This window comes from Limanda limanda, chromosome 3 (genome assembly GCF_963576545.1).
Source record: "Limanda limanda chromosome 3, fLimLim1.1, whole genome shotgun sequence".
Classification (NCBI taxonomy): domain Eukaryota; kingdom Metazoa; phylum Chordata; class Actinopteri; order Pleuronectiformes; family Pleuronectidae; genus Limanda; species Limanda limanda.
Window position 1 is genome coordinate 16,606,245 of NC_083638.1, and position 27,885 is coordinate 16,634,129.

The following is a 27,885-nucleotide window of genomic DNA, read 5'->3' on the forward strand; positions in this document are numbered from 1 at the left end:
TTACGATGTGCTCTTGATTAACAGAGTGGCAGCTCCCGAGCACTGTTCTTCCTGTGAATGCAGTGATAATGATGAACGGGCTGAGAGCGACCTTACCTGGAACCTCTCGTCTGTCTCACTCTCTCCAATCTGTCGCAGGAGGTCTCCACTGGCCTGGCCGATGCTGCCTGCTGCTGTCAGCACCGTCTGTCTGGGCTGTTCATCCACACACAAACACAAACACACACACACACACACACACAGAAAAACCATCACAATCTTATCTGCTTGGAAACTGCATAATTTTTTATCCTGAGACAAAACACTGCTGTGCTGTGATGAAGGACCTGTGTTTGTATGCTCTTATCGCTGTACTAAAACAGCCTGAATCAGTCACTATGTAGTTCAAAAAGTGATATAATAGTATTGTACATTGTTTGACTTATTTGTCATTTCAAAATAACACTTACCAAATGGCAACACCAAGGTACAGGACACTTAAAATCCAGAATTACCAGCCTGTGGTTATTTGCCTCTGCCAACTAGTGCTCATTCAGCCGCCATACAATATTTTTTTCTAAATTCATTAGACTTTGATCTTTGAATATGGTCAAAATCAATATTTGCAAGGCAGAAAAAGGGTTTAATGAGGTAACAGTTACATTGATATTCGACCTTAAACTACCAGATTTTAATGAGTTCCTCTGTGAGACAAAGTAAATGTTTGTACCAAATTTTAACAGATTCTCTGAAGGTATTTCTGAGATACTGCATTCACAAGGCAATACAGTATAATTCACTGTGCATAAATTGTCCAAAAGAGAGATAAACCTGTGCATTATGCAGGTTACCACCACGACACTGTAAACTTCACATCTGCACACTATATCATCGCATGAATGAATGATTCACAAAGTGTCCTTTGCAGTACATCAAAGCAAGAGTAACTGCATCTCAATAAAGACAGATGGAGTCTGTCAATCAGCCTCAGCCTCAGCCTGAGGTCTTAATTCAGCGGGAGCAGAACAATCCAGTTAGCTGAGGCCGGCCGGCTGCAGAGCACATTGATATAATTAGGTGTAATTTGGCGGAACAGGAGAGATGCATTGTTATAAAGAGACGATGCCTTGTCTCAGGGTAGAGCTGCTATGTGGAAAATTTAATTATCTTTTTAGGCTGTCAGTTTGGATTGAACAAAACACCCTGTGGACGACCAAGTGCAACCACGATCTGGTATTTCAAGTTACACAAATGGTGAAAAGTTTTGCTTCACTGAACTCGGGCTGGAATCCAGAGGCAGACTAGAGTTACAATTACTGTCTCTGTTTCCACATTTCAAGTTTTTATATCAACATCTCAGATTATATCCTTTATACTGTATCTGACATGTTGAATTTAAATATGACAGATTACATGCAGTAGAGACGGAAAGGACAGGGAGAGGAAGAGCAAAGGAAAGGATATTAAAGAAATGGAAAGACAAAGACAAAGACGAAGAAAGAAAGAAAAGACAAGGAAAGGAAAGGAATGGAAAGACAAAAGAAGAAAAGACGATGAAGGAAATATAAATGAAAGGACCACAAAAGAATGGAAAGTCAATCTGTCATTTTCAATAGCACAAAAATACTGTGAAACAAATAGATAAAATACTGACATGATCTCTGCAAAGAAAGACAAACAGTTCAACGAAGATTTGAATTTGACATTTTTTGACATGAGGCCTTTTCTCAGTATCTCAGGGTTTCAGGTTCCTTCACTCACCTCTCCAGAGGCCGGCTCCACAGCCTTCAGCAAGTCGGACACGGCCCCCGCCAGCGTCCTGGCGGCCTTCATCAGGTCGTTTCCTCCGCCCACGTCATCCTCCATCAGCGCAGCCAGCAGCTTCACACCCTTTGACATTTCAGTCAGGTTGGAGGAGATGGTGGTGATGGCGCAGCCCACCGCTGTGTAGTCTGTGTCAGTGGGGTCGCCTGAGTGTACGGGGAGAACAAGAGAGGCCATCAGAGGAAGAGTCTTAGAGAAGTGACTGGAACTAAGCTAATTCAAACCCAAACAAACTGCTCTCCACTGTATCTTCATTACATTTGCTTACTAATGAAAACACTAATGTAACCCTAAACCATACACAAGTCATTTAACCTAGAATTAGAAATATTTACATTTAACCAAGATTCGAGACTTTGCTTGAACAAGTTCATTAAAGCATTGGAGAGTACAACAGGAAATTAAATCAGGGTCAAATTGTTATCAGTCTCAAGCACTCATGGCTGTTGAAAAATACACCATGTATTAAATGGTATTATTATTATTATTATTATTATTATTGTATGACCTTGATCTATCTCAAGTGGGAAGAGATAAAATACTTTCAGCGTCCCAGAATTCCTTAGATTTCATCATATATACAGATAAAATCTCTGCATCTTGTAAACTTCACGCAGAGTCCACAACCACAGACACATCACAAACGATGCATGCTGTCAGAACATTTCAAAATATACAAGACATTTTAAGGCCTCAGACTATTGAATTTTTTTACTGTTTGCAGACCCTGTGGAACCCTGTTGGCAACTAATGAACAAACAACTTCACCAGCTCATATTGCTGAACTGCTGCAGGATATGAGGAAACTATTGGACAACATGCATTCCAGGTTCTACAGTGAAGTTGATAAGAAGCAGACTGGTGGAACGGGCTCAGTTTTAAAGTCACTAATGGGCCCTATAATTTGACCTCTACACGTTAATTCTCCCACTAAAATTAACTCATAAAACTGTGAGCACAAACACTTAAAACTTCATTAAGGATTCCTAAAAATACATAAATTTTGTATGTATTTTCAATATTAACCCACAGGCAACAATGTATAATGAGATAAATTGTTATATTTTGAAATAAATCAAATCCTTGCTGATTCATGCCAAAACCACTGACCAGCCGTGAGGTTGACCACAGACGCCGTTCCTGCAGTGATGGCGTCCACCTGCGAGTGGATCTCGTGTTTTGATTCATCCATCTTGTTCTGGATCCACATCTTTGATGCCTGAGAAGTTACACAACACAAATGACCACATGAATGCATTTAAATTATGGCTATCACTAAATTATGATGGCTGTTATCAGGAATAGTCGCATGAGTTTACAATGATATTTTAACACAACATGTATAGTATATGTGTGATGGTTTATATTGGGTGAACATGTGCTGTGTGTAGTACCATGTCTTGTCCCAGTGGTGGCAGGTTGTCGACCTCTCCCAGGTCGATCTGGGCTTTCTGCACTGCTTGCATACTGGTGTTGATGGTTCCCATCAAAGCCTGCTGTGCTGAGCTCTACACACAGACAGGAAAAGAAACTTAACAAACAGAAGATGATGAGGATGATCCTCACTAAAGCCAATGAATAAAACAGACGAGAGCCTTTCTGCTGTCCTGGTCTTACCAGTGGTGGCATGTGCCCGCGGTGCATCTGACCCATGGTGATCTGCTGCTGAGCAGACGGCATGGTGCCCATGCTGAGCGACTCTGTGCCGATGGAGCCGGAGCGGATCACCCCTGGGAGCGCCACAGAGCCGTGCTCCATCCGGCCCATGCGGTTGAACTGCTGCTGAAGGATGGTGGACCTGCAGGTACACAGACAGACATGTGGTTAATACTCTATCTGAATGGACATTTAGGGAAGGTCAAACCAGTAGGGTGCAGGGGCAGATGCAGGGCTGGGAACAGGGAGGCACTGGCCCCAGCAGAAATGTAATTGGCCCCTGAAGTGCCCCTGCCCTGTCAGTCTTATACATAATGCATTTGAAAAACTAAACAATTTTTAAATAAATTGAATTATGTTTGGCTGTGCTTAAGAGCCAACATTAAACAAGTAAGGACTTAAATGGTCCCTGGAAATCTAGATACGCTACTGCTACGGGCAAAATAGTAGTTGTGACAAGATCTGACAAAAACATTTTAATAGACAAAATGCCTACTTCAACATACAGGCATGAACAATACACACATCAGACAAATTAGCTTTTCTGCATTTTGGCAACAAACAGCTGTATTGTGCACATCTATAGTAAGGCCAAGAACATACAGAGGGAAAACATCAGTGAGAAAAAAAAGAGGCAAAAGAGAATGTTTGTAGTTGTCGTCTGTACCCGTGTGTGTTTACAGGAGCTATTTAAGACTAGGCAATGTGGTTGTATGAATTTGTGACAGTGAGCCACACACACACACACACACACACACACACACACACACACACACACACACACACACACACACACACACACACACACACACACACACACACACACACACACACACACACACACACACACACACACACACACACACACACACTACTCCTGCAAAACAAAGCGTTGCTGTGTTTTCCCTCAGATAAAGCCTTCCACACTTTGGCTCGCTATGTGTTTACAGCCTTAAAGACATTTGCCTTCAGCCCTGTGCACAACACCCAGATAAAAGCAAAAAGCAAAAATATATACACAATAACAATTTCAAAGCATAGCAAATATTCTCTCAGTTCAACACAGGATAGAAATATCAATTGAGGCTAGAATGGAGAAATAGAGCTTCAGTTGCACACAGAGTCCACGGTGGATAAATGAGCTAATGCACAGGAAATGTTTCGATAGAGCCTTTCCAGACTCCAGTGCGATGAAATTTCCTTCACATAACGATTATCTCTCAGGATAAAGTCCGGCTAAGGAAGTGCTCGTGTGATGAAATGAGGTCCTGGAAGATGGATGTGCGAGCTGTGGTCCGGGGGCAGCAGTGAGAAGGAAATTGAAACAGGAGCCAGTGTGATATTTAGTTTGCGATGAGTTTTATATGCTGCTGCTGCTGCTGCTCATGGAAGAAGCATCCACATCACGGTGGTTTTATCTGGATTATAGCACAGTGAAGCACCACATATGGGATTAATCTATAGAGCCACATGTTGGACGTCTAGGGGCTTTATTTCCATAGTTACATAAGGAAATCTCTGCAGAGGCTTGCATGTTTTTCCTATTTTTATGTTTTCAAAGTCGCCAATTGCAGTAGTGGGATGTGAAGAAGTACATTACCTTAACTACTGTACTTAAGTACCTTTTTTAAATATCTGTTCTTTACTTCAGTAGATTTATTTTTAGGTACATTTTACTTTTACTCCACTACATATATCAACAAATATTTCTACTTTCTACTCCACTCTATTTTTACAATGCATCGCCTTACATGTTCACATGGTTTTCCATATCTATCCAATCAGAGCTGACTGGTGACATTAAATCCCGCCTCCCTCAATAGATTCAAAAGAGGCTCAGCCATAATGATCTAGTTATATTAGGCAATAGGCTACAATCAGAAAATATTTTAACTCATAATATATTAAGTATATATCTAAAAGCATGTACTTACTTACTTTCACTCAAGTACAAAATAATTTGGTACTTTTATTTTTACTTGTGTACATTCTTGTCTTTTTATTTCTACTTTTGATTGAGTATGTTTGAGGATTTACTTCACCACTGGCTAACAGAATGACAACAACTCTCTGTGACGGTGACAAAATAATACCAACACTTACTTTTTTGGCGATACAGATTCCTCCAACATGGTCGACTCCTCATCACCTTCCAATCCAAAACGGTCCTTGCTTTGCTTCTGCAGGAAAAAGAGAAAAAACACAGTGTTTGATCATAGGAGCCAGAACAACCAGCTATACGAGATGAATCAGGAGCATAAAACATTAGACTCAAAGCATGGAAAATACTGAAATCTGATTTTAAAAAAAAAGGTAAAGGTGAAAGACAGTGTTAAAAGTCTTTCACCTTTGCGCTGGTCCTCACAAACACTGTGCTCCGGGTACATGACCTGACTTGTCGTGATATTAACGCCTCTGGACTCTTTCTGTTATCTCAAAAAAACATGTTAGAGAGGGAACTCAGGGTCTTTGGTCAAAGCAATGTAACACTGGACCATCCATTTCTGGCAGACATGAATTTTCGCAATTGTGCTAAAGATTTCCATGGTAACAGTGTGGTCCACCAATCAGAGACGTCACTATTACACCTGAGGATTGTGGGTAGTGAACATGTTTTACTGAATACAAAGTAGATAATAAAGTTTTAAATTTAAAGAGGTTTTAATCATTTTTTTCACTAAGGAAATAGCACGGGATATATAATGCATCCAGTGAAGCACTGAACACTAATAGGCTTACACTCAGTCAACTCATGATCCTAGGTCACTTCAACTCATTATTTAACAAGTGCTAATGCTTCTGATAGTTAATTATAATTGCTTTCATATTGAAAGGGTCAGCTGATTGCTCTGCATCGCATGGTTATTTCTTACAGGACACACCAGCACCTCCTTTTAGCCCGAGCACATCACACACACACACACACACACACACAGATCTGAGACTCTATCTGCCACAGGAGGAGAGCGGGTCATCACGATTCATCCGTGTCCCCGGAGTTAAATGTCTCACCTTTTTCAGGATGATATCGATGTAGCCTGCGATGAGTTGCGAGATCTGCTCCCCTTCAGTGGTCTGCACCGAGTAGTAGCTCTCCTGGTACTCCCCGAAGTCCTACACAAACACACACACACACACACACACACAGGCCCATCCTTAATATGCATACAGGACTGTAAGAAAAGTATCCTCTGCACTGGCTGAGGAATATTTAATATGATGAGGATGTCGATTCCTGGGTCCTAGTTTCAGATGAGTACTGCATATTAAGTTGGATGACAAACTGCTGCAACACATAACACATCTCATAACTCTGAGATGTTCTCCAGTTATATACATGTACATCCTGTATAACAGAATAAGATCAACGATCCCTCTATCATCCTCTGTCACCTTCCCCGGGTAAATCGAGGGCTGCTCCAGGGTGCAAAATCAAACTACACATTCTGGAACACACTCTGCTAAATTAACAGAGAGACGCAGAGCCCATGTTAATTTAATAGAGATGGTGAGTCAACCAGATCAGCAAGATTAAATCCATTTTTTTTAGCGGCTGGCAGCTGAATCAAAGTCGGGTTATTGACGTGGAAGACAAAAGAGTCCGTTGAGTAAGTGAAGAGCACAAGGGAAAGACTACAGTGCTTTCTAGAGGGATTTAAACACTGAAGGAATTGTTGGTACCAGCAAGTCAAACTAACTTACAACATATTCATTGATATTATCCCTGTGTGGGCTGAGTGGAGACACATATTCAGAACCAGTGTTTCCAGTGTGTTTTCTGTGATTGTCCAGCGTGTGTGTGTGTCGTACCAGGGTGAAGCTCTTGGGCGACGCCGCCCACCTCTTCACTGTGGTGAGTGGCCACTCCTGAACCACGTCTTTGGTTTTCTCTTCCACTCTCATCACCGACTCTTTGGTGATGCCCAGGAGCCGTGGCACCAGCTTGTTCTTACTCTTCATCTTTTCCTGCAAAACACAATGTATGACTTGCATTGACTTATATAAATTTTGCTTGATGTACTACTACTACTGGCCTGAAGAAGAACAACAAGGTTAAAAATGTTTCCCCCAGTCACACATTTTGATTTAGCGATTATCTCAATTTATTTGCTACAGATATTATTTATTGCATTTTATTCCAGTTAAATGAAAAACATCTAAAACATTTTTAGTTTTATGAATAAATATCAAAGGCAAATATAGATATTGCTTAAAAAATAAGTAAAAGTAGAGGCTTCAGTCGTCCTGCAGCAGCTGCGGGCTCTGTTCTGACCCGGACCTTTGTGTTCCCCCATTCTCTCTCCCCACAACAAACAATTAAAACATTATAATAACTAATATAGAATATTATAATATAGAATATTATAAAATATTCTCTCAAGGAAATTATCCCTGATAACCAAAAAACCTCAGTGGTTTATTATTCACTGACAAATACAGGCATTAAAGTCACAGGTTTCATTAGTCTCAGTTATTGGCTGCTAATCGCTAAGACCTTTATATTTGTCACATAATGTTCCTACTTTCCTTTCCTAAGATACATAGAACATGACACTGCAAAACAATTATCCTCATTAGACCATATTGTATAAAAAAAAGGCAGAATGATTGAATTTAAACAGATGATCGAGCAAAACGACCCCAGCAAACCATGTTAAATGTCACCTTCACTGCCTTGAGGCACCAACTCTTTATAAATTCATTTGTCAGCCTGCTGAGGGTTTTACTGGAATCACTTAAAGATCAGCTAAAGTTCAAGAAATACAAATTCAACGCTGATCTGCCAGGACGGATATTCATTATTTGAACCAGTACAAAAAAAAATCTCAGTGAGTAATTAAAATGTGAAGTCTTAATCACATCTTTATCTGCCTGTCAACATCTCTCATCCTCCCCCTGCCCTCACTAAACCTCTCCATCCTCCAGCTGCTCTCTGACACACATGCAGTTTTCTTCACCCCCTTTTTTCCCCTGCACGGCCGCAGCAAACGTTTCTACAGTTGGGGAGCAGATGGACAGAATGTGATGGGCTGTGACGTGAGGGCAAAGAGGTGAGTCGTGTAAAAAGTCCTGGAGGGCCAGTAAACTCTCCGGGGCCTCCAGGGGTTGTACGGGTTAGGACTATAGGCTGAATTCCTGTTTTTTTTTCCAGGGTTATTTTTAAGATGTTTCCGCTCCACTGGCTGACGCCTGAGGATGACGGGAACGACAGAGGTGAGCAGATAAGACGTCAAACTGATCAGGGGGAACACGGATCCAAAGGGCAAGAAGTGGAACGATTTGTGTATTTGAGGCTTTAGAAGGAATTCAAGGCAGAGAACAGTGTGGACCAACAGCATTGGGGAATGTGCAAGAGACTTGACAAGCTGAGCTCCGATTTAATAAAGTTTTGATTACATTTAGCCCTGTTTGGTCATCGCTTGCTGATGAGAACCTGGAAAGTGTCAGACGAGAGAGTCGATAGCAGCAACACGTGTGAAATTTCTATTTTTTCAAGCTAATACCAGGACCGATCTCATATTCTACACGAGCTGAGCAATGAGAGGTGACAACTGGAAAGCAATTTCTAAACGCAGACGATGAAGCTTCCTGTGACTTCATGCAGGATTTCCTCCTGGCGACAGATGATGTGAGGGAAGAACGAAAGAGAAGAGAGTTTATCTGTCACTCATGTCATATCAGCAGCTCCACAGGTACGAGTGGAAATCAGCAAATCTCCCCGATCAGCAGGTGTCTGCCGGCAGTTAGACTTTTTTGGGAGAGTTTAATTGAGTTTGTCGGTGAGACGTCTACCAGGTTCCCTCACTCTCCAGTTGTTCTGAAATAATCCGAGCACTACGCTCGACTGCACGGACGACATTTGGTTTCCATCCAGGAGCAAAAACGAATTCCTTATGGATGAGTTGCCACCGCTGTGAGTTGGTGAGAGAGGAAAAGACGCATGGGGAAAATGTATGGACTTTTGTCTGTTTCTATGGTTCTAAATTTAATTATCAAATAATTCCAGAAATCGTTGTCTGTATGTGACACGCATATCTCAAAAAAAATATTCATCTTATCGGCTTCTCACTTGGCATGTGTATGGTTAAAGGCCCAAGGAAGTGCAGTGTTGAATTTGGTGCTTTTAATATTAATAAAATTGAAATAAACAGGCACCCAGCGCTCTGTAGCAGCGGAGGCTGGGAACCGTCAACATAAGTGACGTTGTCGATCAGGAAAACAGAGCGTTCACGACAACGGCAACTACAACGGATTCTCCAGTTCAGGGTTCATCAGACTGAGTCCAGCCGGCGCTCTTTACTGGCAGCAGGTCATTGTTAAAGGTTCAGAATTAAACTGCAACCAGCATCAACAAAGGCCAAGCAAGCAACCCAATCCAAACAGGCAGGTTTAGATCGGACACTGAACTAGTAAAGGGATATTTGTTTGGGGAAATTAATGACTTGATTTTAGATTAAAAATGATAGATATGCGTTTCCAACACTTTAATTTTGTGGAATAACAGAGAGTACCAGTCTTTTGTTACCCGCTTTACAATAAAAGTAGGGTATATAGGACAAGGAAGGTAAATTGCATTTTAAAAGACATCTTAAGCAGGGAGTACTTGGAGGAAGGTCACCCACGATGATAGACATAATTTTTATAAAAAGAAAAAGGAAGGAATTTTTCATTCTGCAATATTTCATCAGACCAATATTAGTAGAACGAGGAGCCAAACATGCAGCGTACTTTGCAGTTTTTTTCCCTTTAAATATGGTAATTGAATATTTTATATGTTTTGAATAAACAGAATGAATGAATGAGGCTTAAAAGCGCAGCTTCATTATCCATTACATATTATACTTGTTTTCATCTTTTCTGAACCACCTCTGGGACTCTGAGTCCCAAGGTCCCAGCATTGATCCACTCAATGTTTTGTGATGGCCTTTGCAGCGTGGTACTACATTATAAAACTTTTTGTACCAAGGGCATTTTATCATTTATCTTATAGAAATTGTTCCTGAGATGAGACGCTATGAATGTTCAGGTGGATTCAAACACTTTGCTCCCCTGCAGGGTCGAGCTTCCAATCTCTTTACCCAACTAGAACAGATTTCACACTCCAGAGATAAAAAGGCTCCGACTACAGTTCGACTAATTCCAAAACCTTTGTCCTCATTTTTAAATTAAAAAGAAAGAAATTAAACAGAGTCTTCAGGCTAGATTTCCACTTTTTGAGGGTGAATGATATTTTCTTTGAAAATAATGCTGCAGTGGAATTTTATTTAACACATTTTTGGGGTAAAAGCACAGACATAAAAGAAAGTTTTCAACTTACCTTGACCAGGAAGAAGGAGACGCCGTACGTCCGCAGAGATCGAGCCAGTTTGACATATTTCACTTTGGCTTCGATCTCTGTCATTTCTCCACAGTCTTTGTGATCCTGGTGGTTAAATTATGCAAACATTACACATCTGAACAACCGGTGCACAATCATGGGATAAGCTGACGTTAAGAACAAATCAACAGAGGATTGTGACCACACCTGGAATATCGTCTTCTCAGATCCTCTCTGCTTGATGTATTCTTTGGGTAGAAACTCCTTCAGACTATAGGAGAGAAAAACAGAAACACAGGAGAACATGAAATTCATATCAAAGAGTCTTTAAATTTTTACTGCTTTAAAACTCATATCAAAAGGACTAATAACTCCCAAGGATTTTATTAACTCCCAATGCTGGATTTATAAAATGAACAAAAATGTTTCTGCTCATACTAACTTTAGAACTTTAAGTCATTTTTATTCCGATCAAATGATTTATACATGTAATCTGAATTTAACCAGTGGAAAATATCACTGTGCAGACACTTACTCTAAGAAACCAGGTTTGTGTTTGTGCTCCATGTGAGGTCCAAACTGGATCTGAGCCTGAATCCCTCCGAACTCACAGGCCTTCTCGAATGAAACAGGGTGAGAACCGTTCAGGATGTCGTCCCGAGCCTGAAGAACAAAACATACTTCCCTTCATTAGGTAAAAGTAGAAGCAACTGCATTAAGGATATATACACATTATGATTTCAGGTCAGTATCAGTCATTAAATTCCCAATAAGGATTATTATTTATCGCACATTATTTGTCACAACCTTCTATATTTATCCAAAAGTTATCAGTCAGTGAACATTTTGGTTGCTACTTGTCACTATTCTGTGATGAGGAAGAAACAGGTGGTACAATATGTGTATATCCTGCTTTATGGTTCCATTCTCTTCTGTGTATAATTGTATGGTTGGAGCAATGGTGTGCTGTCATCTCATTCTCCCTTTTATACAGTACGATAAGACATATTTTGAGTAAAATAACTTGTGAGAGACATGGCTGAGTATTTGCAGCTTAACACTGCACTAAACAGAGTTTAAAATATACGTATATTCATAGATCTAAGGCACAAAATGAGGAAGGAAGAGTTCCATTTAAATCATTTTAAGGTCATTGAAGTAACTTTTCCATGACAAATATTTGAATGTCATTTCGAGGACCAATAAGGAAGGAGTAAGAAGCTAATGTCCATTTGGTTAGAGGCTCAACAACTTTTACATTATATTACATTTCATTTAACTGACGCTTTTATCCAAAGCAACTTACCATACGTGCATTCAACCATGAGGATACAAACCCAGAACAAGAAGAATCAAGCAAGTAAAATTTGTTCAAAAAGCAAAACTACAAAGTGCTATAAGTAAGTGCCATTTAAGTGCTACGAAATTGTTAGTTTCCAAATGAACAACTTCCCTCCGGTTCTTTTGTTCTTTAGAAGGACATGTTCCTGCTTCAACAGTCATTGATTCAAGTGATTGATATGGAGCCTCGAGGGGAACAGACGTAGCGTGAGACATGAAAACAGGGTCAGACCTGTACGTAAAGTAGGTTGAGTTGGACCGGGTCCCTGGAGTCCACATTCTGGTCCGAGTAGAAGAACTTGCGTCTGAGCAAGAGCGTCTCGTTCTCGTCCACGCCCTGCTCCCTGAATGTTCTGCTGTGGTCCAGCCAGTTCACTGTAAACACAACACACAATCACTGGGATCAGATGATAATAATTATTATATTAACTTGTATTCATAGCACCTTTCAAGGTACCCAAGGCTGCTTTACAAAAACAGAGCAGTAGTTGAGCAAAAGTAGTAGACAGTTATTTCTTTTAAAAATGATTCATCTATATATTATTTTAAGTATTATAGTCCAATATGAGCAATTACAGCAGAGAACAAATAAAAAAAATAAGGTAATATGGATCTTAACAGGCTTAACATATGCTTCAGTATAAGAATAAGTTAAATATATTTGTTATTTTGTATATATGTAGGAACTTGGATATCTCTCTTGGACAGAATAAGCAAAACGCCTGTTTTGCTCTTCAGAGAAACTTTAAAATCTTCCAGGAGAAGTCTGCTGAAGGGACATTGACTTTTTGTCAACTATGATAAAATCTCCTTTTTACCTTGTTGAGTTTGTCCAAACAAAAGTCATTAAGATACAAAACTTCTCAATCACAATTATCAGGCCCAGTGGATGCGGCCTGTAGATGTGCTCTATTATCACTGAGTATGCAGTGTTATGGGTAATTTGTGCCTAATAAATTGAAATGTATAACTGGTCGTGCAAAGGAAACAATGCATCTTGCTCTATAATTCTGTTGTCGGTCTAAATTCAAGATGGGATTATGTGGCAGTGGATGTGCGATTAACTGGAGAAGGAAGAATCCAACCTGAGGTCATAAGATCTCAACATACCACTCCCAGTTTCCAGCAAGAAATGGTAGATATTACAGGTAGGTGGTAAAATGAAGACACAAACATTAAAAAAACCTGCTTTGACATGTTTAGATCTTTGATTGTACACCATCAAGTCAAATATAATTCTACTGTACGTACAGTCATCGTCTGTGTGTAGTTTGGCTTTCAGCTTCTCCATCTTCCTTTCGTCTCGTAGCAGTGTCCTGTCTTTCTTCAGCGTGCCCATCCCGTCCTCCTTCTTCTCCTCCACCAACTCCTGGATCACAGAGTATTCCTCGTAGTTGGTGATGCCTGGAATCCAAAAACAACTCTTTCAGTATCATGATAGCACATGTTTAATCATATTTTATCATATTTTATTGGGATCTCTGCATTTTATATTCACATCTGCAAGTCTGCAAAAAACTGAAAAAAAAGGGATAATTGTCAATTTGATATTATTTATTTATAGATTTTTAAGAAGTAGAAATACTATCTAAATCAAATCTGGAGGGTAAAAAAAAACACAGATGGAGATAAACTATGTACCTATTCTACTGCATATAGTCACAAGCAGCTCTCCCACTGTTTTGGAATCGTCCACCATGATGGTTTTAACGGCCCCGTCCAACATTTTGATTTTCTGGGGCCTCTGCTTCTTCTTATATTCGAGGACATCCTGCACAAAGACAACAGAAGTGAGAGAGGGGGAAAAATAGTTAATAAGAAAGGAATGCAGGAACAAAATGTTCCAAAAAAGACGAGTGAGAGAAGCTCAGAGGAGCCATTGAGAAAATGGTCGAATGTATCCAGGTTACGTGCCTCAATAGGGAGAATATAGGGCAGAAAACCCAATTTAACGGCTGTCTATCACAGCCCGCCACTGCCGTCCAATCACAACAATGGGGGAGAGATTTTGAGAGACTTGGTTCAGAGTGATTGGTCACAGTCATGGCTTCTACCTGGTTAGCCTTTGGTGGAGTTTTTAAGAGGAGAAACCATTGAGAGTTGCAAAACCGAAGCCAGAGCTGTGGTGAGACGGAGAGACACAGAAACACGGGAGCCAGAGTGGGTCGGCCTTCAGCGGCAGGAATCAGATTAAAGAAAACAAGCTGGCTGAGAATCCACCACTGACCGGAGGACTTTAATTATAAAAACTATCCTGCACTTTTATTTCCTCGCTCTGCTTCGCTCCTGATATTGTCCATCCTCTTTGTTCCCAGCCGTTTCCAGAACTGCTCCGTTTTAATTGACTTTGGTGAATTTATAAAGTGGTTTTAATTTATATAAATTGTTTTGATTTAATTTTCCCTAACTATAATAGACACTTTGTGAATAATAAGAACAGATCGTTATCTAGTGTTAGACCTCAATCAGCAGTTTGTAATTATAAAGTCTGGATTCAGTTATTACAATAGAAAATAACTCAACATTAAAAAAAAATGCACATGATCTGAGAGTAAATAATGTGTGTGTTTGTGTGTGGGAGTGTGTGTGTGTGTGTACGTGTGGGAGTGTGCCTGTGTGTTCAAGAGAGTACCATGATTTCCAGTGTGTGCTGTTGTGCTGTATGTCCAGGTCAGTGTTATTCACACATGTTTCTCCAGGGTTTCAATCACACAGCTCCCAAGGTAACTGTGTGTGCGTGCGTGTTTTTGTATTATTCTTCTTCAAGGCGCTCATGTTAACCTTTGCCACAGCTCTGGGTAAACAATGGCTCCATGGCAACCGTCATGTTACACAGGTTGATGTATTTACCCCGTTGCGCAGCATGTAGTAGTCCAGTGTCCTTCCAGACTCCAGCCAGATTCCTTTCCTGGGGTCTTCATCAGACAGAAACAGGCCGTAGTCTGAAGCTGGAGCAGAGAGGAGACATGTCAGCATTTAAGATACTGTGGTGATGCAAGTTATTTAATGTGTGAGGATCGGATGACAAAATATCCGCTCCAGAAGCTCTTCCAAACTTAGTTTTTAGCTTCGAAAACTCAGTAATAGAGTTGATGCCAATATCCATAGCAGAGTTGATCCCAGAACTGTCAAATTATGTATCAACAAGGAGCATGCGACTGGATTTGTTATGACCAAATTTAACTACATGACAGAACTATGACAAACAACATATTTTGGTCTGTTGCTCAGGTCACAGCCAGGAGAAGTTACGCCTCCATCTGCACATCTACTGATCAGTCCCAGAGCAAATGGGCTGTAAACTCTGGTCCAATAACAGGAGGCAGCTGCATTTAGATGTCATCCTATGGCTCTAACTCCAGCATCATGCCTCCCTGTTTTTTCTACAGTTTACACCCTGACCTGTCTTTCTTGTCCATTTTTATATCCGTATTACCCTGTCCGGTCTGAGCCTCTTGGACTCTCTCTCTGATGATCCTACAGGCATCGTAGACGGCTGTGCAGGGCTCAAACTGCATCGTTTTCACAACATTGCAGTGGCGAACGCAGATTTTCAGCGACAACACCACCATCCTGGCAGGTGTTGTGGGCAGGCGGGCTGCGGCTACACCTGCACAGAAAATAGGAGAAGACAGAGGAGGTTGAGTTTGTTTAATGGCAAAAGTGCAGTATGGTCCAAAACGTGAGCACAGTGATGAAATCCAACTTTGCTAAATAAGCACAGCAACTGGAAGCAGAAAAGCAATTCTGCATCTTTTTCACATAAAGCTATAGTGAAAACAAACCACTGTTTAAACATCAGACCTCTACTCTGTAACTTCACCGATGACAAAAATATCAACAACCTGAACAAATATTAATGTGGAAAGCTCATGTGGAAATAATTGTACTGAGACAATTAGCCTTTACAAACATGCTGTGCAATCAGAGCGACCGGTTCAGCGATCACTACATTATAATCCCCACATACACAACTCACCACTTTCAGCGTGTTGACCTAAAAGCACGGTTCACATTCTCTAACCATATATAAAGTAAATCAAACTATATCCTTAATAATACACTGGAAAAAACCTGTTGAGCCGTGAGTCTGCTTCCTCAACTGTTCATGGGTATGTAACACATAAATAAACAATAATCAATGCAGATATAATACTTTAATAACAATGAATCAGGTCAATGAAAATAGCGTTTGAAAAGCTAAACTAGTAGTGATGAAGGGACAGAGAATTATCAGAGGAGACTGCTGCTGCCCTCAGTTTTATGGGGAGTTCCAGCTCATTGTTCAACTGTCCAGACCTTTATTAACTGTTTTTGTTCACTCTCACCCCTGTGGTGTCTTTTGTGGCCGGAGCTGGCAGCTGTTTTTCAGTGAAAAAGCTTTAAAACCCAGTTTGGCTGCTCAACACTTACAGCAGCAGATGTTTTAAACCAGCACGGTGCAACATGGGACAGATATGAAATCTAATAAAACCAGTGCAGCTTGTCAGTATTTTCATCTAGAAAATTTTAACAATAAATGTAGACTGTGTTTACACATTTTCTGTGTCTGGAAACCCCAACGATAAGCAACCTCACATCCCACTTTAACGGGTCTGCCTACATCAGGCTAACCCTCTTCTGATTGTTTTCCTACTCCCTACAGTTAAGCAATCTACATTTGAGTTTCTCTTTAATCAACAGGGAAACTAGAAATTGGGAACACCGCTAGTTCAGAAACAAATAAAGACACTGCAGCGATTCACAGCGACTAAAAAACAGGAAGAAGAAGGAGAAGACAGCTCTGACCTCCCCAACAGAGCACCTCCTGTCTGGGACCAATGGAAACACAGGTCTCCTCTATGCCGAGGGGGAGGTCAAAGGTCAGGGGTCAGTGTGGTCCATGGCTGAAGTACACAGGCGGCCCCTCATCTGCTCCGCTGGCTTCTGACCCTGACTCAGACATTCAGAATCTGGTTCCTATGTGAGATGTGTTCACATACAGGAGTGAAGGTGTTTGACTGGCACGCCGAGCTGAAACTCGTTGTGTTGGAGGGTGTTCCACAGAGTTGCCAAGAGAATTTGGCATCCACCTCTACTATAAAACACGCTTGCTCAAACTCAACGGTAAAAACCATAAATAATCAGTCAGGCAGCCTTTCAAAGACGAATGTGAAGCAGATCATTACCATTTTTTTTCTGAGAGTATTAAAATACATCTCTGATCTTAGTTTGGGTTTAATAACTGCCTCCCTTGGTGCACTTCTCTTCATCGCAGCCTGGACAATTCTCAGTTATTGCCCCGTCTCAATCAGTGAAGCATTTCCACAAACCTCCTGCTGATGCAGGGTTGGACCAAAGCCAAAACACTTCTCTTACCATTGGCTGTAATTCACACCGTCAGACCCCAACACAACTTAAAGGGCTGGTGCCATCTTACATCAGTTACAGTATGAGCGGTTATTCTGGTGATCAAGCACCGTGAAGCTTAAATTTGTCAGAATGAAAATTTCGGTCTCCAAAAAGAACAATCAGGACAGACAAAACTTTCAATGACCCCCAAATAAAAGCCACTTTGTAGGGACACAGGCTTGAGGGTTATTTTCAACTATATGAAATACTACAAATTCTGTGTTGTATGAATCCACAAAGCATATGCATCAGTTTCATAGTCTAGGTTATGGTCCCCCACACCCACCTTTTCCTGTTTTGATTAAATCACAGACCCTCAATTAGGGCACAGCGATATAAGATAATCTCCTGAATGTAAAGACACATTTTTTGCTTCTGAGTGAAGGTTGTGGTTTTTAACTCTTCATTTTGGATGGAGAATGACAAACACTGAACTGTTTTATGGTCCTACTTGCTGGTTCACACAGATAAACAGTTCTTTCAGGAGTTGGTAGAGACCACAAATACCGGTAAAATACATTGAGTCCGTGGTCCAAAACACACCTTTAATTCTATATTAATGTTAGTCTGAAGTTGACTGTGGATGTGTAAGTTTACAAATCAACTTAAAGGAGATGATATGTTGTGTTCGCTACTTCTTCTGCTGCTTCCCCCAAGGGGCCATAAACCTGAAGGGTTGAATTAGGGATGAGCGCAATTACTAAAGACAACATTTTGTTATCCTCATCAGTCAGTATGAGAAATGCAAGTCATTTACAAATCCAAGGCGGATGAATTATGTGTTACCTCCTCATTGTGCTTACACAATGGATAACGATTGTATCAATATATAATGGACCTTTGTTTCATTAATATTGATGCAAATTATATTGCAATCATTTTTGTTTGCCCAGCCGTAGCCTCTGTTGTTTGTTCACCTCTATGAACAAATTGAGCAAAACCACTGTAAATAATGTGATATTCATCTTTTAGACTGTAATGGCTGCCGCCTGGGCCTTTACCAGTCTGATTAATGGTCAGACAATCAGCAGGAAGAGGTAAAGAGATAAGAGGAAGCAATGAGGAGAGAGCAAGATAAACTAATTATAATATGATGAATTGTTTATCAGTGGAACCACCGGCAGGCGCGGCTCGACCGCAGGACATGAACTGTGGAGAAAGCTGAAATATGGCTGAGTAACTGCAAACATAGAAATCACTCTTTATTGATTTTAACATAATGCTAAAATCACGGTTCACCATCTGTAATGTGACCAGCATCGCTGCGATCCACCGCACCCCCGAGGTGCCTGTTCATTTCACTGTAATTGCGTTTGTAATGTGAAACCAGCGGGTCGACACTCCACTTTAATGAATTTTCTGACTTGTTTTGTGAACCACGTCCCTCCATCACATCCATGAGTCTCTCAATGGAAACTATTAGGATTTGATCAACAGGTTGTACAGATGACCGTGCAGCTCTAATGTCTGCATGCATCAGTGTTGGTGTGGCTACAGACAAGTGCAGCAGAGCACATGTCTGACCACGCCCATTAGAGTTGCAGCAGGTTAAGAGGTCAAACTAACTGCGGCTAGACACTTCCTTTCAACCTGGTGTTAAGTCTTTCTTCTTCTTTTTTTTTCAAAAACACTAAGTGCTTGATTGATGCAATTAGCCAAAAGAAAAAAATGATGATACATGTACAGATGTATGTAGCTTCAACCACTAGGGGTCTCTAAATCAAAATCAATGACAACCTTGTTTGATGATGTTATATGAGGCAGCATTGGATCATGGGAGCTGTGATCGCATATCATGTTCACGGATTAAGTTTTACTCGTGTTATGCAGGAAAAGGCAATGGATAGTTGTGATCCATTACAAATGATCAATACAAACTGTGGAAAAAACAGTCAACTGGCTAACTGGCTACCACATCCCGTCAATAATTTGCCCAGAACTTATAGCAGAGGCGGGAAAACGCCAGTGGTAAATATGACTCAATTAAAAAGGCAACCAAAATAAAGCGTCATATTACCTTGTACAAAATTTGGGATTTATTTAAATCTGAACATTATTGGAAGCATTTTTAATTATGCTAGTATACAAGTAAAGGAAATAAATAACAGTCTAGCCATTTTTAGGAATTTTAATTAAGAATTGTTATGTATTATTTAACTTTATTTACGATTAATTTAAATTTAAAAAAATTCTTCAGCATGTTTGGGCGTAAAGGCTTTTTAAGGAATCCAGAAAAAAAACATGATCTGTATGTAAATATTCCCTCAACTTTACTATTAGCACCACCTACAGGCCCTACGAGCCATTTAGCTTCTTTCTCTCAACTTTACCGACAACGCAGCGGAATAATAATTTAATATTCATACAGTCCATTACTCTTAGTAACAGGGCAAAAAACTTGCAGAGTAAAACCACAAGAGGAATTCATCATTATGCTGGTGCGCAAACTGAAGGCCAACCTTCACTATAAAAATCAATGGGCTCACATAAACCTTGTTGTTATTGGCTATGTCACACTCAGTCTGGATCAGTTATCTTTCCTTAGACCCCATTTAGCCTCTGAGACGTGAAGCTTCTGTGAATTATAAGTTCCTTCACTGCACACAAACAACACATTTACACAGTCAAAGAAACATAAAACTAGTCATTTCAAACTTTTCTTAGGCAAATCTCTCCATCAGGACAAAGGAGAGATTTCATTAAAGCTCAACAAGGCATCATATATTCCCCTTTTCTAATATGAGACAGACATCTCATCAGAGTGCTTTCAAATTAAGTGAGCGGGTTCATGTCCAGTGTCAGACGGAAAGACAGATGGACAATTAAATACCTGACAAAGTACTCAGAACTACCTCTGCAGAGGTTCAATTCTGTTAAAAAAAAGTTCTTGTGCCTAAACATTGCCACAGTGAAAAAGCATAAAACGATAGTCAACAATATATATATATTTTTAATTATTTTATTTCATCATGATATTTGCACACTTTGATAAGAAAATCAACAAAATAATCGAATCTGCCCAGCACATTTCAGTTTCTGTAGTTTTGTTTAATCCTGTTAACAGGTCAAAACTGGCAGCTAATTCTGGAATAGACATTTTATTAGCTCAAATCTACTCAGTTGAATTGAGATTAACTAGTTGATAAAATCACAGACAGAGAGGCACAGGGAGTATTAGCCTAGTATATAGCAGTTGCAACTTGAGTTCCATGAGACAAAGAAGAGCTGCATTTATCAGAATAAGCTGCTCCTCTACAGCAACCTGCTACACAACTCTGGTCTTCATCTCCCTCCATGCTGGTAAATCCATCTGGATTCAGCCCCGGTCTGTTTGCCTTCATGCTTTATTTACCTGCCTGACAGCTTTATGTGAGCGTACAATTCAAACACCTGCTGCACCAGGATGTTGTCAGTCTGTGGCTTTATCTGTCTGATTGCTCCCTTTCAGCTCTGCTCCACAATGCTCACTCCTGCCTCAAGAGGGAGAGGAGATAGCTCTCAACAGCCTCACCCTTTTGCAGTCATTATCCATTAGGAGTTGTTATGAGCAGAATTAGAAAATTAAACAAATGTAAAACCATGAAGCAGAGAAAAATAGGTCAGTGGACTCACATACTAAAGTCACCGAACCATAAACACATGGACAAATAACATGCAGAGAATTAGAGCAAAGAATATAGATCATTAACACACTGTCACTCCCACACTGTAATACATGAGCTACAAAGCATTCCTCCTCCTCCTCCTGACTTTAAACCCAGCTGCACCAGTCACACCTACACTCCTCTGATCTGCTGCACGCTCACATAAGAGTAGTCCACAGTAGCACTCTGCTGCAAGCCAACACTTCTCATGTGGTTCACACCAACAGCAGCAGAAACTCAATCAGGGCTTAACCATAGTGGAGTAGCTTTTAGTAAATCATTAATTTAGCAAATAGATTCAAAAAAATGTTTTAAACTAGTTGCACAAGGTTGATATTTGTGGTGACAACATCTCGATGGCCTGTAAACAAATGTACTAGATATATTTCATGTCCCGTACTTGTACTCTGAATTTATCTGTAGCGCCCCCGGCAGGTCAAAGCTTGCATGTCGTCAGTGAAATATCTCAATATTATTCCTGGATGTATAATCAATAGCGAATACACAAGTAAATGGTTACCAGAGGATGACTCATGACGACTTTGGCGATCCCCTATAACTTTACTCTTATACCACCAGCTGGTTGACATTTTGGTTGCTATTGAAATATTTCAGCAGCTGTGGGTGAATTGCCCTGAAACCTGATGCACTTATTTATCATCCCCAGAGGATGAGTATGTCATAGCTTTAACCCCCTCATCCCCTTTGGAGTAAGACCAATTACCAACCAAACTAAAAGCTTTTCCCACTGCCTCCACTCCACTTGTGTAGCGTATGTATAGCTATTTAGCAAAGAGGCTAAAACAAATAGGTTCGACTACTTTGGTGAACAACCATAGTAGCATGAAGAAATTAGTATTTAGTTAAAAAGCACCAGCATATCCATGTATAACCTCACAGAACTACTAGCATAGCATCAATTGTGTTTGTCATGTTAATGTAAAGATATAACTTAAACTTTATTCAGTGTTTTTTTTGTGTGGGCTTTTCCATTGCCTTTTGACTTGAACATAAAATTGATACGACATAGTTAGTTTATTGTAAATTAAATAAAATAACAATTCCTTATGGCCCAACAGTTCAGACTGTGTCAAGTTCATTGAAGAAAAAGCGTTGAAAAAAAAGTCAGCTGTATTGAAGCTGCTGAGCCCCAAAGGTCTTTTTAGCCTTGTATCATATTAACCCAGTATAAAAGCACACCCCGAAGATCTACATCTACTTGCTTGCAAAGACACTGAGGAGTTGAGGTCACTGGGAAAGCCGATACTGTTCTTGTACTCGTCTTTCACAACATAGGTTGCCTGGAGCATAAGTGAAGCGGCCCTGGATGTGTCATATTGGTGGAGATCAGAGTCACTGAAGGAAAACTGCACCTGGATCCATCCACAGAAACATGAACACTGCAGAACTGAGAGCGTCTATTTGTTTTCCCACCGCTGAGAGCCTTGATCAGTAGATACAACTTGGTCTGATATGCACAGTTATCACAGAGACTTAGTGTGTTAAGCTTTGGAGTGTTTGATTCAGTAACTCGGAGAAACAGGCTTTGACATAGATGCACAAACACAGACATCACAGCAAAAGGGAAACGAGGCAGCGAACGCCAAAACGAGAGGAAAGCAGGTTACATTTTCCCTCAGTGTACACACACCGGAGTCGATTTCATTTAGAGAAAACTGCCAGCCTAAGAGTCACACAAAAGCTCACCAGATAAAAAGGAAAATGAGAGCGAGCACGGGAACATGTAGCTTTTGTTCAATAGATCAATGAGGCGCAGCAGTGCCTTCTGGGAATGACAAGGCCCTATTACAGTAACATGTCCTCTAATCTAATAGCAGAACAGTTCACAAGTCGAACAGGCCAATCCCAGAGGGGATTCTGGAACTGGGACCATATTCAATATTTGGCCAGAGCATGTCGGCAGCCTAGTTTCAACACCGAGGCCAAAGTGAGCGAGCACAGGGATGTGTATAGTTCATCTGCTGACTTTTAGTTCTAAGTAACATTAATTCAGCAGCTTGTTGCCTTCAGAGATGTGTCAACCTCAGCAGTAAATAAACCAGTTTGTAACACAGCTGCTTTCATATCCCTACAAACACCTTGTAAACTAAACACTAAAAACTCCCTTTGTCCGTTCATCAGTTAGAAATTTAAACACATCATCATCCAGCAGACCAGTGTCGGCCGGGGCGTTAAGAGTGAACTTGTGACACCAGGCAGAGCCACAAGAAGACAGCGGGTGATGAGCTGAGTGATATGAATGTCTCCTCTAAGTTCACATGAGCCGGTTAGCGACATCCTGCTCATGATGTGGCTCAGACTTCACACAGGCTCATGTCCAATTAATTTCTTCCCTTCTAATAATGTCTCTGCGTAAATGAAAGCAGGCTGATTGAATGTGTAAACCTCTCAGATCTGTCAGAGAGATGATACTACAGGGGTACATTTGGAAATAAATGTAAATGGGTTAATTAAAAAATATGATTGAGTTCCACATGACCCCTGACGAATTTGTCTGTAAGTACCAGAGAAAAACATGCTGATCATTACAGAGTAGTTCCACCTTTGTAGCCTTTTTCAACCTGCAAGAAACTTGATAAATGCTTGTTGGGCGTGAGTGTGACTAGGGGAGAGAATAATGTGTCCACAAGTCAGATTTTTCTTTTCTTAATCCATAAAACCCAGAGTGGGGACTAGAATAAAACTGTTCAAGTGTATGATGATGAATTACTGTGTTTTTTTAACTGCAATTAACACATCGCCGGAAATAAAACTGCACCTTAAAAAAAGAAGAAAAAGAGTTTAATTGCTCTTCACATTCGCACAAGATGGATGTGACGCATGTGCAAGAATACGCATGCACCTACACAGACGAACACCTCTGATTATAAGAAGGCTACATGAGAATAAAAGCCTGTTAATTGTCTGCCTGGTTGGTTGTGTGAAATTACACATCTATTCACTACCTGTCTGTTCTTGTGCCGTGTGAGAGAGAGAGAGAGAGAGAAAGAGATCCTGGCTGAACAGAGGAGGCAGGTGATGCATCTCTGTTGGAGGCAGCACCAACACAGGTGTCGGGTTTCATACGGAGAAGAGGAGACACACAGAGCAACACTCTCTCTTATCAAACACAGAGCTTGTTGGCGATGCGTCATTCAACTAAATATGATGCACAGCCGCATGAAAGTGTGATCATTTATTGTTATCGCCTTGTTGTTGTTTTTTGATGTGCCCATTAAAGGAGACATAACTTGGGAGAACTGCTCAAGCTCAGATTAGTGTTTACAAGAATGATAACCATGAGAGGAATGGACCTGGGAAATATACCATGTTGGTGCTTAGATTTGCTCTGCTTGTGCTCAAACTGTTTGTTGCACTCAGCCTGTAAAATTCCCCAACCAATAGAATGGCAGGTGTATTGTTGATGAGTAAAACTGTCCCGCCCTTTGTTGTGAGTGTTAGTTTACTTCTTTGAGATTCCCGTATGGGAGGTTACTTTAACCAGTGTCATGCACTCCTGACTCCTGTATCCGACAGCAGATCTTTCGTTGTTTGGACTGTAAGAAAATTATCCTCGCAACAAAATATTTAAGTGCAAATGCAGGGTTTTCAGTGAAAACATTACATAATCTTAATTTTAAATCAAAATCCTGCTATCAAAGAACACGCTGGTGAATAAAGAAGAAAAAAATCTCAACAAAATGAAATACATGTCACATCCAGACAAAACACATTTAAGTTCCAATACTGTGTCTTAGCCGATGTATTAATGTAAACAGGAAGCAGATTGTCTTAGTGCAAATGGTTGCCTATAGTTGTAAAAAAACAAGATAAAAGGAAACAGCTATGATGAAATGTAAGAGCAGGGATGTCTTTTCTTGGACTTATGACAAGGTGTTACTGTGTCTGACGAAGTGTTAGCAGCCCTTATATTCACAGCTGTACTTCGAGTGGTGACTGATAAGAACCAATCATCATGTCCGATTGTCTCCATCTCTGCCGGCGCAGACTAAAACACAACCCTGGACTTTTCAAACTAAAATGTGGCCCACAGCTTTTCCAAAAGTCTTAAAGTTGATATTGGTCTTGTGTCGACAAACCCTGAAGTCAAACCACCATCACTCTTAAATCCTTGTGCACAATTCGTCAAACAGATATCAACTTAAAAGGCCACTTGTAAACAGCAGCGACAAAGCATTTATAATCCACCACCCATATTGCAACCATCCCTCAATTTCTCATTTCAGTTCTCTTTTAGAAGACAACTTTTGTTTTCCATTTAGAATATGGATTCAACCTTTACCTCTCATTACTCTGACAAATCTGTTGCAATTTGAGGATGCGCTCAAATATAGGTTGCCATGGTTACAGCGGCTGGCAATGGCCTTACTAATATCTGATGGACTTTATAAAAGGCAGGGAAATGAGAACACTCCAGCAGCTTAAAAACAGGTCAAATGGTTCAATGTCTACGACTGATGATGAAGTGTAAAGTCTCTACAGCTCAATGAGACCAAATGTTCCCTCTAAAGTAAAGGTTAGCTGAACTCTCTTGGTTGGGTTTGTAGTTCCCAAAAGCAGTGAGGACACATTTAACAGACGCACACGTGTATCATGTCCTGTTAGTCCATTATAAAATGACTTCTCATGCGGCTGATCCTCAGTGAATCAATGTATACATTAATCAAGCTGACATTGGAGGACACTTCAATATGTGGATTGGTGTATTGATGATTGATGAGTATTGATGAAACTACAATGATAACTAAGTATTTCACACCAACTCCATCTGTTGTACTAATGAAGAAAACTGAAAGCCCGAGGCTGTTAATTTGATAACCAGTGTTCATTATTCTCGATCCAAACTAAATGTAACGCGTTGCCTCTGGTCATAGAAAAACATCCATTGTTTCACATTATGTTCTACGTTTATTTCACCATTTAAAGCAATGTTTTTCATCATCTGAACGCTGCTTTGCTTTGTGTTCTTCCCCACAGCACGGACGCAGGCAGGAAATTTGCATGAAGGCAATACAAACAAACATGGAGGAGAGTGAACGTGGAACAAAATGTGGTAATTCCAAACAAGCCAACATGAAAGGAGGAGTGTGCACTTAAAACAAGAGCTAAATCTGTCACACAGACTTGGTTCGGTATGAAAAGACTGACACAGGCAGAAAACTGCACTTTGCATATTGTGTCGCAGAACTATCGCAACAACTGGTTTAAAAATCAACTAACGTCTTCTACCACCTATGCAAGAATTATGTCCACACACTCCAGATGAGAGATGAAAACAAAACACAAACTCAGATGCTGCAAGAGGAGTTTGTCCATGACACTGACAGAATGATAAAGATGTACTGAGTTAACAGCTGCTGGTCCAACTTAAATCTGCAAAGACATGGCCCCAATTTACGTGGTCGAGAAAAGTAATGATATCTTTTGTTCATTTGTCATTCTCTCATGTGAAATGACCATTATTAACTCCACCCATGAGGTTATGTTTTCATCATCATTTCCCAAACTATCAGACTTGTTACCACGGAATTTGATGGATGGATGTGGTCCGGCTCAGGAAAAAGTCATTATATTTTGGTGCAGGAAATTAACTCTCAGTTTGAACATTATGACCCACGACTCACTGTGAAGCGACGCCACAACAGCATCTCAATAAGAAGAAGTATCTACTGAGTGACACATTTTCTCCTCATGAAAAACCCCCAAAAAGGTTAAGTCATCCACACTCAGGTCTTTGCTGCACAACAGCATCCCTTCATCAAATCCACAACTAGTGAACATAGTGAAACCATCATGACAAAACCACTGAGTCGAGTTGAACTTTCCCTTGTGCCTGTGGACAGTGGATCACTTAATGCATCAAGTGCTTGACCCTCAGTTGTTGTGGCTTTACCGTCTCCCGAACACAAGGATTTTCTGCAATCACATATTCTGCACAAGAGCTGATAATGTAGAATTTGTACTGTACACTATTAAATTAACATCTTGTGCAGTAATTAATCCACGTCAAGTCGGTTTCACTTCATTACAGTGGAGCTGAAAGATGCTGACATAGGTGAGGTTGCAGCAGCAGAAATGCACTGCTGATTTATCGTGACAACAAGGGTGAAGACAACATGCTTTCTCTCTGATGGGCTTTGATTCAGTCTCCCGTGACAGTTTTGATCATCTAGAGTTGGGTATCTTTTGTTTTTTTTCCGATACTGGTGCTAAATCACTGCTGGTACATAAATAATGCCAGAACCATTTCAGTGCTTAATACTAGGGTTGGGTACCGAGAACCGGTTCCAATATGGAACCGGTTCCAATACAACCGATACCTACCCGGACCGAAATGCAACGGAGATTTCGGTGCCTCATTTCGGTACCTGAGCCAATCAAAGCCTGAGGTCTCCGCTCGTCCCGCCTCCTCACACTTCCGCTCCTTCCTTCACGGATGTCGGCCGCGGCTGCCGGTGGACAGACTCTTGTCTCCGCGCTGCCCGCGCCCCTCGTGCGTCAGGGCTTCCGTGCAGGTGGTGGGGGGGGAGGATCTCCTCGCGGGACCTCTCCCCTCCGCCGGGCGCATTTCCTCCTTGGCGGTGCGCCGCGACCGGCTCCGGGTCGGCTTGGAAAGGCTCGGGGCGGGAGGAACGAAGACCACGCCGAGAAATGTTTCATAAAAGCGTCCGCATTTTAGGGGGACGAAGGCGGGGGGCCGAAGCCTGTCTG

At 40.8% G+C, this 27,885-nt stretch overlaps 1 protein-coding gene across 1 annotated transcript in view; it reads right to left on the bottom strand.

Annotated features, from left to right (window-relative positions):
- The window catches only part of tln2a (talin 2a), a 91,596-nt gene that overhangs the window by 33,980 nt on the left and 29,731 nt on the right, over positions 1–27,885 (bottom strand). The window contains exons 4-19 of the mRNA XM_061068781.1: positions 15,555–15,728; positions 14,969–15,066; positions 13,760–13,889; positions 13,370–13,522; positions 12,351–12,493; positions 11,313–11,440; positions 10,985–11,048; positions 10,778–10,882; positions 7,270–7,425; positions 6,472–6,573; positions 5,563–5,639; positions 3,421–3,601; positions 3,198–3,311; positions 2,914–3,022; positions 1,741–1,949; positions 97–195 (exon numbers count right to left, since the gene is read on the bottom strand). Coding sequence (XP_060924764.1) covers positions 97–195; positions 1,741–1,949; positions 2,914–3,022; positions 3,198–3,311; positions 3,421–3,601; positions 5,563–5,639; positions 6,472–6,573; positions 7,270–7,425; positions 10,778–10,882; positions 10,985–11,048; positions 11,313–11,440; positions 12,351–12,493; positions 13,370–13,522; positions 13,760–13,889; positions 14,969–15,066; positions 15,555–15,690 — 2,004 coding nt within the window. The 5' untranslated portion in view covers positions 15,691–15,728. The remainder of the gene's footprint in view (positions 1–96; positions 196–1,740; positions 1,950–2,913; positions 3,023–3,197; positions 3,312–3,420; positions 3,602–5,562; positions 5,640–6,471; positions 6,574–7,269; positions 7,426–10,777; positions 10,883–10,984; positions 11,049–11,312; positions 11,441–12,350; positions 12,494–13,369; positions 13,523–13,759; positions 13,890–14,968; positions 15,067–15,554; positions 15,729–27,885) is intronic.